This window comes from Streptopelia decaocto (assembly GCF_964273445.1).
Source record: "Streptopelia decaocto genome assembly, chromosome: 11".
NCBI lineage: Eukaryota > Metazoa > Chordata > Aves > Columbiformes > Columbidae > Streptopelia > Streptopelia decaocto.
In genome coordinates, this window is record NC_138666.1 from 20,667,871 (window position 1) to 20,681,260 (window position 13,390).

A 13,390-nucleotide genomic window follows, 5' to 3' on the forward strand; every position below is an offset into this window, starting at 1 on the left:
TCACGCTCAGCCGCAACACACGCAAGTCGGGCTGGACAGTGAAGGCAGCTTGAGCTGCCGAGCAAAACGCACCTGCCTCTGTAACTGCAACCGGCAGCACCGCCGAGGTTAGCTCGGGGAACCCTGATTTTATCACACACAGCAAGAGCCTTGGCGTAGCAAATACTAAAAACTGTGCTTGAAAGCGGTTCTGCAGTCAGTGCTGCTCCGTCTGCCATCTGTCAGCGCCATTCCAGCTCCTTGGAAAACAACTTCAGCTCTGCACAGAAAGCAAAGGTTGCTAGGTTTCCTTTAAGCAATGAATAATAACATGTTCTCCACACAATTACTGTACTTCCTGGGAACAGCAGTAATTTTCAGAGAATTTGAAAAGTAAATCTGTTAATAAGCTTAGGAATTAATATTAATTAAACCTAAGTTATTTCAGAAATTTAGCAAAAACTACAAGACGTTTTTCCTTCTGATTTAGTTAGAATACTATTAGCTGTTCAAACTGCTCACGTCAGGCTGCAGTTTTGCTCTGTGTTCACATACTGTGTTTCAAGCAAGAATTCTTATTTTTGCTAAAGTTCTCTCTCGTGGCGGATGCCAAAAAACAGAATAATTTCCACCCAGGATGGTGGAAGAGCAGCGCCCTGCGAGCAGCAGAATGATGTCCTCCCCAGGATGGTGGAAGAGCAGCGCCCTGCGTGCAGCAGAATGATGTCCTCCCCAGGATGGCAGGAGAGCAGCGCCCTGCGTGCAGCAGAATGATGTCCTCCCCAGGATGGCGGAAGAGCAGCGCCCTGCGAGCAGCAGAATGATGTCCTCCCCAGGATGGCAGGAGAGCAGCGCCCTGCGAGCAGCAGAATGATGTCCTCCCCAGGATGGCAGGAGAGCAGCGCCCTGCGAGCAGCAGAATGATGTCCTCCCCAGGATGGCAGGAGAGCAGCGCCCTGCGAGCAGCAGAATGATGTCCTCCCCAGGATGGTGGAAGAGCAGCGCCCTGCGAGCAGCAGAGTGATGTCCTCCCCAGGATGGCGGAAGAGCAGCGCCCTGCGTGCAGCAGAATGATGTCCTCCCCAGGATGGTGGAAGAGCAGCGCCCTGTGAGCAGCAGAATGATGTCCTCCCCAGGATGGCAGGAGAGCAGCGCCCTGCGAGCAGCAGAATGATGTCCTCCCCAGGATGGTGGAAGAGCAGCGCCCTGCGAGCAGCAGAATGATGTCCTCCCCAGGATGGTGGAAGAGCAGCGCCCTGCGAGCAGTGCACCTGCGCGGCGGAGCAGCTCCGCTCAGCCACCAGCCCTGAGGACGCGTCTGCCGCTCCCCCCCAGCCCTGAGGACGAGCTTACACGTCTGGGGTGCCCTGGACCCACCTTACAGGTACAGCTCTTACCATTCACGGTTAAGAGAGAGGCAAAATTTGTCAGCAGAAGGGACAGTTTTTATTAGATTAACACATCTGGAAAACTGTGGACAAGCTCTCCAGTAATTCATCAGGTCAAGTTAAGGATCTTTTCTAGTTTTATTACACTCCTATCCAAAACTTACCCAGCATCCCTGAAAGACAGCGTCAGTAAGGCCATGTACTCATCTCCCTGTCTAAAGATGAATGCTGACATTCGGAAACCTCCTGTCAATTGCGAACAAGTGATGCATTACACAATTTCTGCTCAGCACTCATTGATACCTTTTAAATTCGATTTGACTGCAAAGTCATCATCCAGTTTCTGAAAGGGGTATGTATTTTAAAACTCCCTTTAAATTAATCAAACCCACTGTCAATGAAGAGTACAGAGGTGACAAGCCAACAGGAGCAGAGCACGCGGGAGCCCTGCAGCGCGCATCGCGCTCTGTGCAGACGCGGGAGCTGCGTTTCAGTGGAACGGCCGCGCAGGCAGCAGCCGGCTCAGTCACTTCTCTCCGCAGCACAGCAGCAACAGACAACTGCAGTTAGAACATCTACAAAGCAAACTCAGGGGTTCTTTTCTCAGGCATTTTAAATTAATGTGAAATGCTATGCTAGAACAGAGAGTCACGGCAGAGTCTCCCAAGGGTCCAGACTGTCAAAGTACAACAATGGATTGGCTGATATATATATTTGCTAACTTCTCCTCCGAGTCTTTAGCAGCAACTAGGAAGAGTGGATTAACACTTCAGACACGAAACTGTCACTTAGATGCAAGTGACATTTCCCCCCTACTTACATGACATTTTTCCTGTGACTACGTCCCTCTTACGCCCCAATGAGACCCTCAGATCGGACACAGAACGCTGCTGGAGTTTGAAGAGATCAAAGTGCTGATTGTAAATGAGTCCTCCAGTTACACAGAAAATGGGCTTCACACAATAGCTACTCACAACTGTGTCATCCTCGTGCTTCATCCTGACCTGGAAAGCACCAGCCTGCACAGACAGAAAAGCCGCCCGTGATGTGTCAGGAAAACGCTGGCAGCAGCATCTTCAGCGCAGAGCACGGCCCAAGGCCCGCGGACTCCTGCGCACGGGTCTCCAGGCAGCCCTTGGATGGCACGAAGTCAGTGGCATGAAACGGTGTTAAAAGCTTCTGTAATTTACTTCCAACTCCTTTCCGTGGTTGTGACACCACAGGTGTTAAGCCACAGTGAATCACTTTACCTTCCTGTGCTTTAATTTCTCCTTCTATTAAGCAGATATTGACCTTTCTTTATTATGCACTCCGAGACATGGGAATGCAAAGCGGTACATAAGAGGTGATTGTTATTATAGCTACTAATAATAACCCTTGAGCTATGTAAGTGTCTCAGGTCAAATAATTCTGTATGACTAAGCAATCTCTCAAATCCTTCCAAATCTCCACCTGAACTTTTCAATCTAGATGCTGAAGGCAAGGCAGGGAAGAGGGGCAATGGGAAATCACTTCTTCCTCACTGGAAAAAGAACCTATTCCAAACGGGAAAATGTGTGAAACGCTTGTACCCGGGCAGTCAGGATCTGTTCTGTAACACAACTCCCCTAAAACAGTTTTGCCTTTTTGTTCAAATAATTCAACTTTTATTACATGATTACTTCTGAGACCTTTGGTTTACGTCCTTAGCAGATATATTGGTAATACAGAGACAAACCATACTGATTAAACGAGAACCAGTTTGTTTCTCTGAACATTCTTCTGAATTTGGATGTTGGGTCTTTCTTAAGATTCAGAAAGATTTGAATAAAGGCTTCATCCTCCTGATGAAGTGATTTTATGCATATTTTCAAAATAATGCAAGTCTTCTCCCCTCACTCAGTCCTCACAACTTCAAAAGAAGAGAGCAATCGCTCCTTTGCTCAGAGATGGAGGCCACGCGAGGGGAACGGCCCTCCTGAGTGTAGTTCAAACCAAAACGTGGTGCCTTTCTGCCTCCGAAGTGAGAGCACTGAGCCTTCCACAGGAGCCAGACACCAACCACAGCACGGGCACAGGACCGACGCGTCACTCACACCGCCGCCGAACACAAAGCTGGGAGACTCGTGTTCTGCTGGGCTCTCTTACTGCCTTTTGAGACCACACTGAGATAAACTCTAATGCAGGGTTGGGCTGCATTATATACATGCAAAACATTGTAAGAGCCAGTAACACATGTATGTAAAAGCAGTGCTATAAGCTGCTTACAGTTGGACTCAATGATCTTGAGGGCTTATCACAACCAGAATAATGCTATGATTCTATGATCCTAAGGGTCTTTCCCAACCTAAATGGTTCTGTGTTCCGCGGGCTGCCCATTCTGGATGGCGCGTTCTGGCTGGAGCGGCACCGTCCAGGCGCCGGCTCCGCGCCCTGAGCTCGAGCGGGCGCCCTCGCCCCTCCGGGCTCCTGGAGTCAGCGCACTGGGTCTCACTGCTGAACGAGCCAGACCTACACTTACTGCCCCTTCTGTCTCCAGAGTCCACACACGCTCAGTTGCTCATTAAACACTCTATCGAGAAAAAAATCTTCAAACCTACTTTGCTTCAAAGCTAAAATTAAATAGATCATTCATACTTTTTTTTGGTCAAAGAAAATGACCAGTGAACACTTAACGTACAATTCAGACAGAAAGTCATTTCCTATCAGGACAGACAACTCAGAACGAAAATGATTTCAGGTGCGAAGTCCAGTATGTCAGAACGACACAGACAGGGCTTGATGACCTTCGAAGGCTCCTTCCAACCCACACTGCTCTGTGGGGAAAAAGGGTCTTTTAGCTGGGCCAGAATTCTGTCATATTCAAAGAATGCTGTCGTCTTCGTATCTTCATAATAATTGGTCCCTATTCCCTGCTCAACTGTAACATTACTTAACAACTCAAATTTGTAATTAAGTTCCTCATTCCCATGGAGTTTTCTGCAAGAGCAGCGGGCGCTGCAGCGGGGCCGCAGTGACGCAGCAGCGGCCGCGGAGCCAGACCGGCTTTAGGCTCTCAATCCTAACGCATGCGTATGGTGAAGGGTCGTCTTTGTGGCCCTGGCAGTATTTACACTGTACAACATGGATGTGCATTTTCTGCGTGCAGCACTTCATGATGACAAGAACAACTTCAGCTAGTTATGAACACATGAGAGTACAGGACAGAAATCTCGCACCAAAGGTTTGGAAACCTCTATCCAGATATGGATAGGCTTTTGTTTATGTCCAATGTATATGAAATACTGAATTATTATCAGACTGCAGATTCTAATATTTGCTTCTTCTATGCAAAACACAATAACAAAGGGCTTTGCTTTGTTTACAAATTATGAAAGAGGATACAAAACCCCACACTGATCCTAATTAGCAATCAATAAACTTCATGCTTATTAATGGATTTTGTCGAGGACTCATGAACATTTGCACTAATTTGAGCACCTGATGTATTTTGCTTGCATTAAGAAAAAGTTCAGGTTTTAGTTAGTGAAACCCATTCTGAACCGTGACAAAACCCACCCAATCTGAAACTCAGTACTTTAGGAGATTTGGGTTTCTGTCCAGGTTTGGATCTACAGGTTTGCATCTCTGCACAAAGTTTTGGTATTTGATTAATCACTAATTAGGAGACCCCACTTCCTGGTTTATGAAGAGCACAACCAGATCGCCCAAGAATTAAGCCTTGGCAAAACAAATAATTGCATGCAGACTTCTATTTCTGCTTTGCACGATTTACAGAAGTAAAACCCCGGGCTTTCTGTTCTCACTCCAACCAGTTAATATAAGTAAACTGTGCCAATAAAACCCCTCTGTGCTCCCCAGTGTCGCAGGCATTTTTATGTTGTTGTTCACTCTTCTTCGTATCTCTCCTTAACAATTCTTTTGCAACCGAGAGAGGGATCGCCATATATTTCACTGCAATTCTTTCGGTTTTATGCTACTGCCATTTAGACTTGTGATTGTCTTCTGTTTCCCACATAAACACACAACATGTACAAGCTGGTTTCCAAGAGTAATGCCCACTGTATTATACTTGTGTTATGAAGCTTAGAATTTGTGCATTTTATTGAAGATATTTATGTAAAAAAGAAGCTAAAATTACACAAAACTACTTCAAATTTTGACACTTGAAATTATAGTCAAGTTGTGCCTCTAGAAGTCCCTCATTATTTCATGCACATCCATCACTTTAACACAGTATCTAGGCCACAAAAACCTGTATCTAGGTTACATCAGCTAGTGTGGATCTGAACATTGCCTCTTTGAATAGCTGAGACAAACTAACAATTTCTAATTTGTCACATACATAGAGTCAAGATTTGTGGCTTCAAAAAGGCTCTTACCTTGAGAAACAAGGCTCCCTTGGAAGCCAAGGAGTCCGTTCCTCTTCCATTGGGGTAACAGTGATAGGCAGCATCCATAACAGGATAGCGGCTGGCAAAAAGTAGACCACTGTTCACAAACTTGAAGCTACAGCAGCCATGGCAACTGTAGACCCCAACATCATAGACAATGTATTCAAAATAGTGATGAAGCTGCTCTTTCAATTTCTCCGCAGCTCTTTTGTCAAACACTTCCTGCAAACACAGAAAGTCCAGGTTGGCAGGGAAGAAAGCAGAGATCTCATGATCAAAGGTCTCATCTGTGTGTTTCTTTTTCCGCACTGAAGTCTTCTTCATGATCGAAGCTTTGTAGAGGAGCTTGTTGTTGACAGTGCTTTGGTCCACCGTACCATCTCCCACGCGAACTTTAACTAAGGACTCTCGAGAGGCAGAATAGCTGTCTAAGCTCCCAGAATCTCCGTCCTTCTGTTTGTCATTGGGTGGTTTTGAGATCTCTGTGTCGCCTTCCAGTGAGGCCTCTGCTGGGCCACTGGCGTGCGCCTGGCCATTGATGGTACCTGTTTCTGTGTCTGACATGTGGCCATTATCCTCTCCATTTATGCGAACAATGCAAGAGTTTTCTTCTCCCTCATTTGGCTCTCCAGCTCCACTTTTATCTTCTCTACTATCTTCACCGTTGTTTGAGCCAGAATTGTCTCCTTTATATTCCATGGAAGTTGTCCTCTTGATGCCAGCATTAACAGTACGATTAGTGCTATCTCCACCCTGGGGGGAGACCAAGCTGCTAAAGCTTGCTGCACTGATGGATGTGTTGGTAGGAGAATCTATATATATTTTGATTTGTGGCCTGCTTGCCCCATTTCGGATTCTCCGTCCAATCTCTTTAGCCCTAGCCTGTGTATTGAAAACATTATTAAATCTCGCCAGAGAATCCGGCAGCAGGCAAACATTGGCGCTGCCAAAGCAGAAGCTCTTCCCGTTGCCTGCGGCCTTCCATTCGGTGAGCAGCGCGGCTCCGCTGCCATGGCTCTTGTCTTGGAGCCTGGAGTAGATGTACGGCCTCCTGGCTGACTGCAGGGGGGACCACAGCAAGAAGCCGATCAGAGCGAAAGGAAGAGAGGCCACCAACAGTGCCAGGTAGATGGGAGTGGTGATGATGATGCAGAGCGCATGAAAATAGCATGGATCATCTGCTCGCTGACGTTTTTCATAGGTGGTGGGAACGAAAGAGGCCACAAGCCTATCTGCTAACCAGTAACATGGGAAAATCAGGCCCCAGGAGAAAGAATGCAGAACTGACAGAAAGCTGTTGGGAAATGGGGAGGTGTATAAAACCATTGCAACTTACTTATGACAACACCTCAGGGCTACTACATGATGTCACTGTGTCAAGCAGCCATAGGAACACTGGGAGAGCGCTGAGGAGAAAAGGTCCAGTCAGAGCTTGGTGTTTTTCCAGTGAGAGTCAATAACAAAACGTTAAGAGCACCATTTCACTGTGTTGGAGTACAAACGAAACAAGGCCACTGTTTTCGTCTGGCTTTTTGGCATCTATACTTGTCAAAGGGTGTCATTGTTCACGGGAGGCTGCCATAACGAAACGCTCCAGAGGCAGAAAGGAAATCTGCGAAAACAAAAGACACAAAACATACATGACAGTTATTAAAAGTTGAAAGCAGATTTTCTCACATCAATTTTGCCTCGCAGTCTAAATTATTTCCCTTTTTTCCCATTTAATTTAGGATTTTTGATACTCTGTTACAGACTATGAATCCAGGGCAATTCCAACAACAAGGGACTGGTATTTCCACAAATGAAATCAATACCTTGACCATTTAATTGTCATAAAACTGTATCTGAGAGGTCTTATGTAGATTGTTGAAGACAGCAAACACCGTTTAATGAATATGCATGTGCTGATATCAGGCAAAGATCGCCAAAAGCTGATAAAGTAAAAGAAAAGGGAAGGGAAGGGAAGGGAAGGGAAGGGAAGGGAAGGGAAGGGAAGGGAAGGGAAGGGAAGGGAAGGGAAGGGAAGGGAAGGGAAGGGAAGGGAAGGGAAGGGAAGGGAAGGGAAGGGAAGGGAAGGGAAGGGAAGGGAAGGGAAGGGAGCTGTGTCACCGCAGCTCCGAGCGCGGGGAAGAGCCTGCGTGGCCACAGCCGCCCACACTGACCGGGCGCCCACCCGTGTCCCATGGAACAGCCAGTCCCGTGTTTTGCCCTCGCGGTGCAGTTCAGATGGAAACCGAACGGTTGGGTCACGGGAGGGTTGCGGGGCTTTTTAATTTTTAATTATCAGCTTAGCATAACCTTCACAATCTTATGCAACATGTTTGAGTTTAAATAAATGAGTGACTAGTCAAGTGCCAAATAACAAATGCTTGGCATTTACTCATTGCCAAAGGCATTTTAGGATGTTGATAATGGGGGGAAGCCTAGCAGATTTGTTTTCCTGAATGATTTTTAGGACCTGTAGCAAGAATGCTCAAAAGAAACTGTAGCATTTACCTCTCAGGTAGAAAAAACTAACTTAAAACCTGGCAAATTATATCATTACCATTAGATGAGAAAAAACTGTAAAGAACCTATTCTCTTCTACCGAATGCTTCAACTGCCTTGTAAAAGCCTGGTGAAAGCTGCAGCCATGTTGCCAACTACAAGGTCAATTTGACTTGCACTATTTTAAAATAACACACCAGAAAAAATGCAGAACCACAATGGAGACATAATGATTTATCTAATTAGGTCTTGTACAGATAAGTATTTTCTCAAGTGTATGATGACAGTGTGTTAACAGCTGCCAGGGAAACACGCCATGCAGTGCAGATGTTGTAAGCAGAGCAGGCAGCGCCTGCTCCGCCGTGGCGAAGGAAGAACCCAACCCCGTCACTCGGGCAGCTCTGCCATGGGCTGCAGCTGCCAGGCAACCACACAGCGCTCAGCCAAACCGGCCTCAAAAGCAGTTATCCAGGTTTTGTGGACACGCTAAACCTAAAGAATTCATGCTTGCTGTAGATACAACACAGTTCCATGTGTATTAGTAAAAAGGGAAGAAAAATGAATGCAATCAGAAATCCTTTCATGGGGTAAGATTACCCAGCAAGTGTCATAAAGCAAACTGGTTCAGACTGAGGTCTGTTTTAACAACATTTAGCAAGAACGTAATTCTTTGTAAACACTAGGGACCCAATGATGATGGGTCAAGGCCACCCTGGTGACTTCTACACTTCTTCAACACAGACAGGCCCTGTGAAAATCAAGGGTTCGCTGGACAGTTTTTGCTGCACTCCTCCCTGTTCGCCAGCTGAAACGGGGGCAACAGGGACTGGAGTACGGGGCACATCCTATCCAACTTATTCTATCGATTCTAATAGAATTCTCACAGCCAATGACACAGAAGTACAAAAACCCTTGTAGCACGGTAGTTTTAAAACACAATGGCTGGAGAAAAGGGAGCAAGGAATCATGAGCTGGATGTCCTTTAAATTTCTGCATATGACAGATAAACATTGGCACATCAAGTAAACTATTATTCTAATTTATTGATCTGATAGATGAAGGAAATCACACAATTTGCCAAAGCTCTGCCCTCACCTCTTGGCTCCAAAGCCACATGCATTAGTGCCCAAAGCCACCCAAAGAGAGGGAATGCAGAGCCATGAGACCCGCGGGAGCAGGCCCGGAGGGCGGGGGCGGCACGCGTGGCCTGCGGCACGGCCTGCAGCACAGCCTGCAGCGCGGCCTGCAGCACGGCCTGCAGCGCGGCCTGCAGCACGGCCTGCAGCACGGCCTGCAGCGCGGCCTGCGGCACGGCCTGCCCCGCGGCCTGCAGCACGGCCTGCAGCACGGCCTGCCCCGCGGCCTGCAGCACGGCCTGCAGCACGGCCTGCAGCACGACCTGCAGCACGGCCTGCAGCATGACCTGCAGCATGACCTGCAGCACGGCCTGCAGCGCGGCCTGCCCCGCGGCCTGCAGCACGGCCTGCAGCACGGCCTGCAGCATGACCTGCAGCACGGCCTGCAGCATGACCTGCAGCATGACCTGCAGCACAGCCTGCAGCACGGCCTGCAGCACGGCCTGCAGCACGGCCTGCCACGCGGCCTGCAGCACGGCCTGCAGCGCGGCCTTGCAGCGCGGCCTGCAGCGCGGCCTGCAGAGCGGCCTGCAGAGCGGCCTGCAGAGCGGCCTGCAGCACGGCCTGCAGCACGGCCTGCGGCATGACCTGCAGCGCGGCCTGCAGCGTGGCCTGCCGCGCAGCCTGCAGCACGGCCGGCGCGACGTCAGCCGCATCGCTCCCCACGCAACGGTTTAGATGGGGCCTGAGGCTGAAGTGCCTAATTCCTTGTGATGAAAGGTTTTACTTGGTAATCCAATGCTTTATTCATAGGGCTTTGAGAGATTAAGGGAGAATTTAAGATATTGCAATGAAACAGATATTTTTGTATGCTACAAAGACATAAACTGCAGTCTTATTTAGTTGTTTTTATTATCTTCTAAGCGTTTGAAGGCTAAAAAAAGACTTTATTTAATTTTTTTTATTGTGCCAGTATAGAACATCTAAACTTTAGTGATAAGAACACATCAGGTGGAAAGGCTCCAAAGATTTTTATGATGATAATTATGCCCAGAAGTATGCTAGAGACATCAGAGATCAAAAGAGATGTTCCTGGCTCCAACGGAGCTTGCGAACTAAATAAAGGACAGTACAAGTCAACAAATAATAGAGATACAGAAGAAAAACAACAAATGTGGTAATAATAAAGTTATGTGGATAGTCTGGAAACAGTCAGAAAAGTTTTAACTTGCTTTTTCTTAGAAAACTAAAATACACTTGCAAATTCAGGCAACTCGGATTTCTTCAAATTTGCTATTAACAGCTCAACTGTATTTTTAAAACGTATGTAAATCACTGCGAGAAGAGCTATTTTTAAAAACAGAATAAGACTGCTGAAGGAAGTAGTTTGGAGCGTTATTCTATGAGTAACTTCACATTGTACTTCATCTAAATTCATTAGAACTAGTTTTCCTTGAATCACGACAATTGCTCGATCTTCAGTGAAAGTCACAGCCACACAGATCTCAAATTCCTGCTCAGGCTCTGGCTGCTCCTTATCAGCCAGAGCAGAACTTCATCTCTGCTTTCCCCCATGGTTTCATCTGCTTCTGCTCCCACACACACTTGATAAATTCTCCCTTTCTTAGTTCAGTCTCTTTCCCCTGGTTATTCATATACATGCTTTTAATTAGAGTCTAGTTCAACAACTAACTACCCTTCCGAAAAAACCTACTCCAAAAGGCAGAATCCACGTGAGCTGTTCTCCATGCTTGGTCACAGAACAGTGACTACAGAGCTGTAGCCATCTCGAGGTGTCAGTCGCTCTAACGGAGATGCGTCCTTGCTCCCTTGTGGTCACTTTCAGCCTCATGTTTCAACTGAAATCCCGTCATCCCGTATGCGACTCATTCCATCAAGCAGCTCAAGATGTAGGGTAAGAGAATTTAAGCAGCACCTATTGGCTCGCCTTAAATTCCACTGAAGTCAGTAACAATTTACACCTTATGAAAATCTTAGTAAAAACTTACGAAAAATGTGGATCCATTATGATATGAGAAGTTGAATGAGGTGTATTAGTGATGCTGATGAAAAAGCAGTATCCATTCAAACTAAGGGTTTGTCAGAAGGAGAAGGGAAACAGGAAAGTGTTTGTGCAGACTTGCCAATGTTCATTTACCGGTTTCTCCCTAACCTTTCTTCTTTCCTTCTAAAGAAAGTAATCAGACATTGCCCAGCTACTCTGCAGCTTGTCTCTCATGTCCACAGGCTGCCACCACGCAGGAAGCCATTATAAACAGGATGTCCAGCTTAATGTGTGAGTTCACAGGTCTCGCTGGATACCAGTGATGTCAGCAGTTAAGTACCTGTCTGCACAAAAAAAGCCCAAACAAAACCAACACACACAGCCCCCCTCACAATTTCGCAGAGCCTGCTCAAGGCTTGGCATATTTCAGAAGGAGCAGAGTTATGGTGATGCAACCTCTGTTCAAAATAAAGAGGTACTGAGCACTCGAGCTACGTTTTCAAAGAGAGCCCTTGGAACCTCAGTGCTGTCACTCTCTGATTTCTGCCAGCGCTGCACGTGTAGCAGAGACGGCGCCGTTACCAACCGCGGCCGCGGCAGCTCAGGGGCCTGGACCGAGGTCCATCCGTGCTCGGAGCAGGCAGCCCTTCAGCACCCGCCTGGATGGGGCCACCAGGGACAAAGGCAGCTCTGGTCACCTCAGCCGCCCACAGGAGTGGCAGGTAGTGATCCTGCTCGTGTGACAGCAGATTGGCTGTAGCTGCTCTGCTTACTCACTTGAGCAGAGAAACGGAGCTTCGTGCTGGCATGGTGTCCTGTGTGCCCACTCACCCCACATGGGGGCTTTTGTCACAGAGCTGACGATTTTCTGACGATCAGCCTGTAAACCTTGGTCTGTGCTACACAGTTACGTGTGGCATGGCAACAGACTCTGATTTCCAAAAGCAAATCATCTCAATTTGGTAGTCCCAGATCGTATTCCTAGGCCAAAATCCATACCCACACACCTTCTGCTACCTAAATCAAATTGGATTAAATGTTAAACGTATTATTGAAATATAAATTCAATTATGTTAATGTATGGAAGCACACCTTAAAAATATATCTAAACAAATAGAACCAATTGAAAAACATGATGGTTTTGTCCCTTTTTTCTTTCAAAATGGATGGAAAATTGAAGCTGGATTAATTACTGAAGAACACAAGCAGCTTTTATATTCCTGCAAGCACCCTTGAATCCACCCTGACACAACAGCTATTACTTGCTTAAAACTAACTCCTGGAATCACAAATGCAGAAGGGACACATGATGTCTTTCAAGCCTCGAAGAGGTTTATTGTTTCCTTACACATCTGAACTGCAGTGTCACCAGTGACCGGACAAGTCTGTCGCTACCACTCGGCACCAGCGGCACCGACGGCCCCAGCAGGGGCCCAGGCCAGAGAACATCACCAACGGCTCCCGGTTCTGAAACGCAGCCCCTGCGCGCTGCTCGCGTGGACCGCGCCAGCGAGTGCGGGGAGGCAGTACGAGCCAACCTTTAACAGGGCTTTTAGCTGCTTCACCGAGGGCACAGAGACCCAGCTGAAAATCTGGAGCCCAGAAACTGTCAGCAATTAGTTTTACATCAGTGGAAACAGAAGCAGACTGACAGTTTCTGTTGTATTTTAGAAGGACCAATGCCACAAATGCCTCTAAAAATATAATGGTTATGCAAACTAAGTAATGCAAGAAGCAATGCCACTTATGATCATTACGGACATTACTTTAAAACATAAATTCAAGTGCATCAAGTTCTTTGGGAGTTCATACAAAAAATCGTAATTGGCAAAACTGTCTCTTCTTGTACAGGAGACACAATCACAGATTTCCAAACTATCAATTCATATTTACAGCCCTAGGAACTGGTAAGAAATGGAATCAACAGCATGTCCTCTAATGGCTGAAAATAACAGCAAATCCTTCACGCAGTTTTAAGTTCTGAGAAAAGCTTTGCTATCAGGCAAGACTGAGACCAAAAAAACTCATCTGACCACTTGGTGATCTCACTCGGTAACGGGAAAGCTAAACACTCTCTGTCTG

At 46.9% G+C, this 13,390-nt stretch overlaps 1 protein-coding gene across 1 annotated transcript in view; it reads right to left on the bottom strand.

Annotated features, from left to right (window-relative positions):
* SMPD3 (sphingomyelin phosphodiesterase 3) overlaps positions 1–13,390 on the bottom strand; it is a 94,591-nt gene that overhangs the window by 19,460 nt on the left and 61,741 nt on the right. The window contains exon 2 of the mRNA XM_082062533.1: positions 5,729–7,352. Coding sequence (XP_081918659.1) covers positions 5,729–7,066 — 1,338 coding nt within the window. The 5' untranslated portion in view covers positions 7,067–7,352. The remainder of the gene's footprint in view (positions 1–5,728; positions 7,353–13,390) is intronic.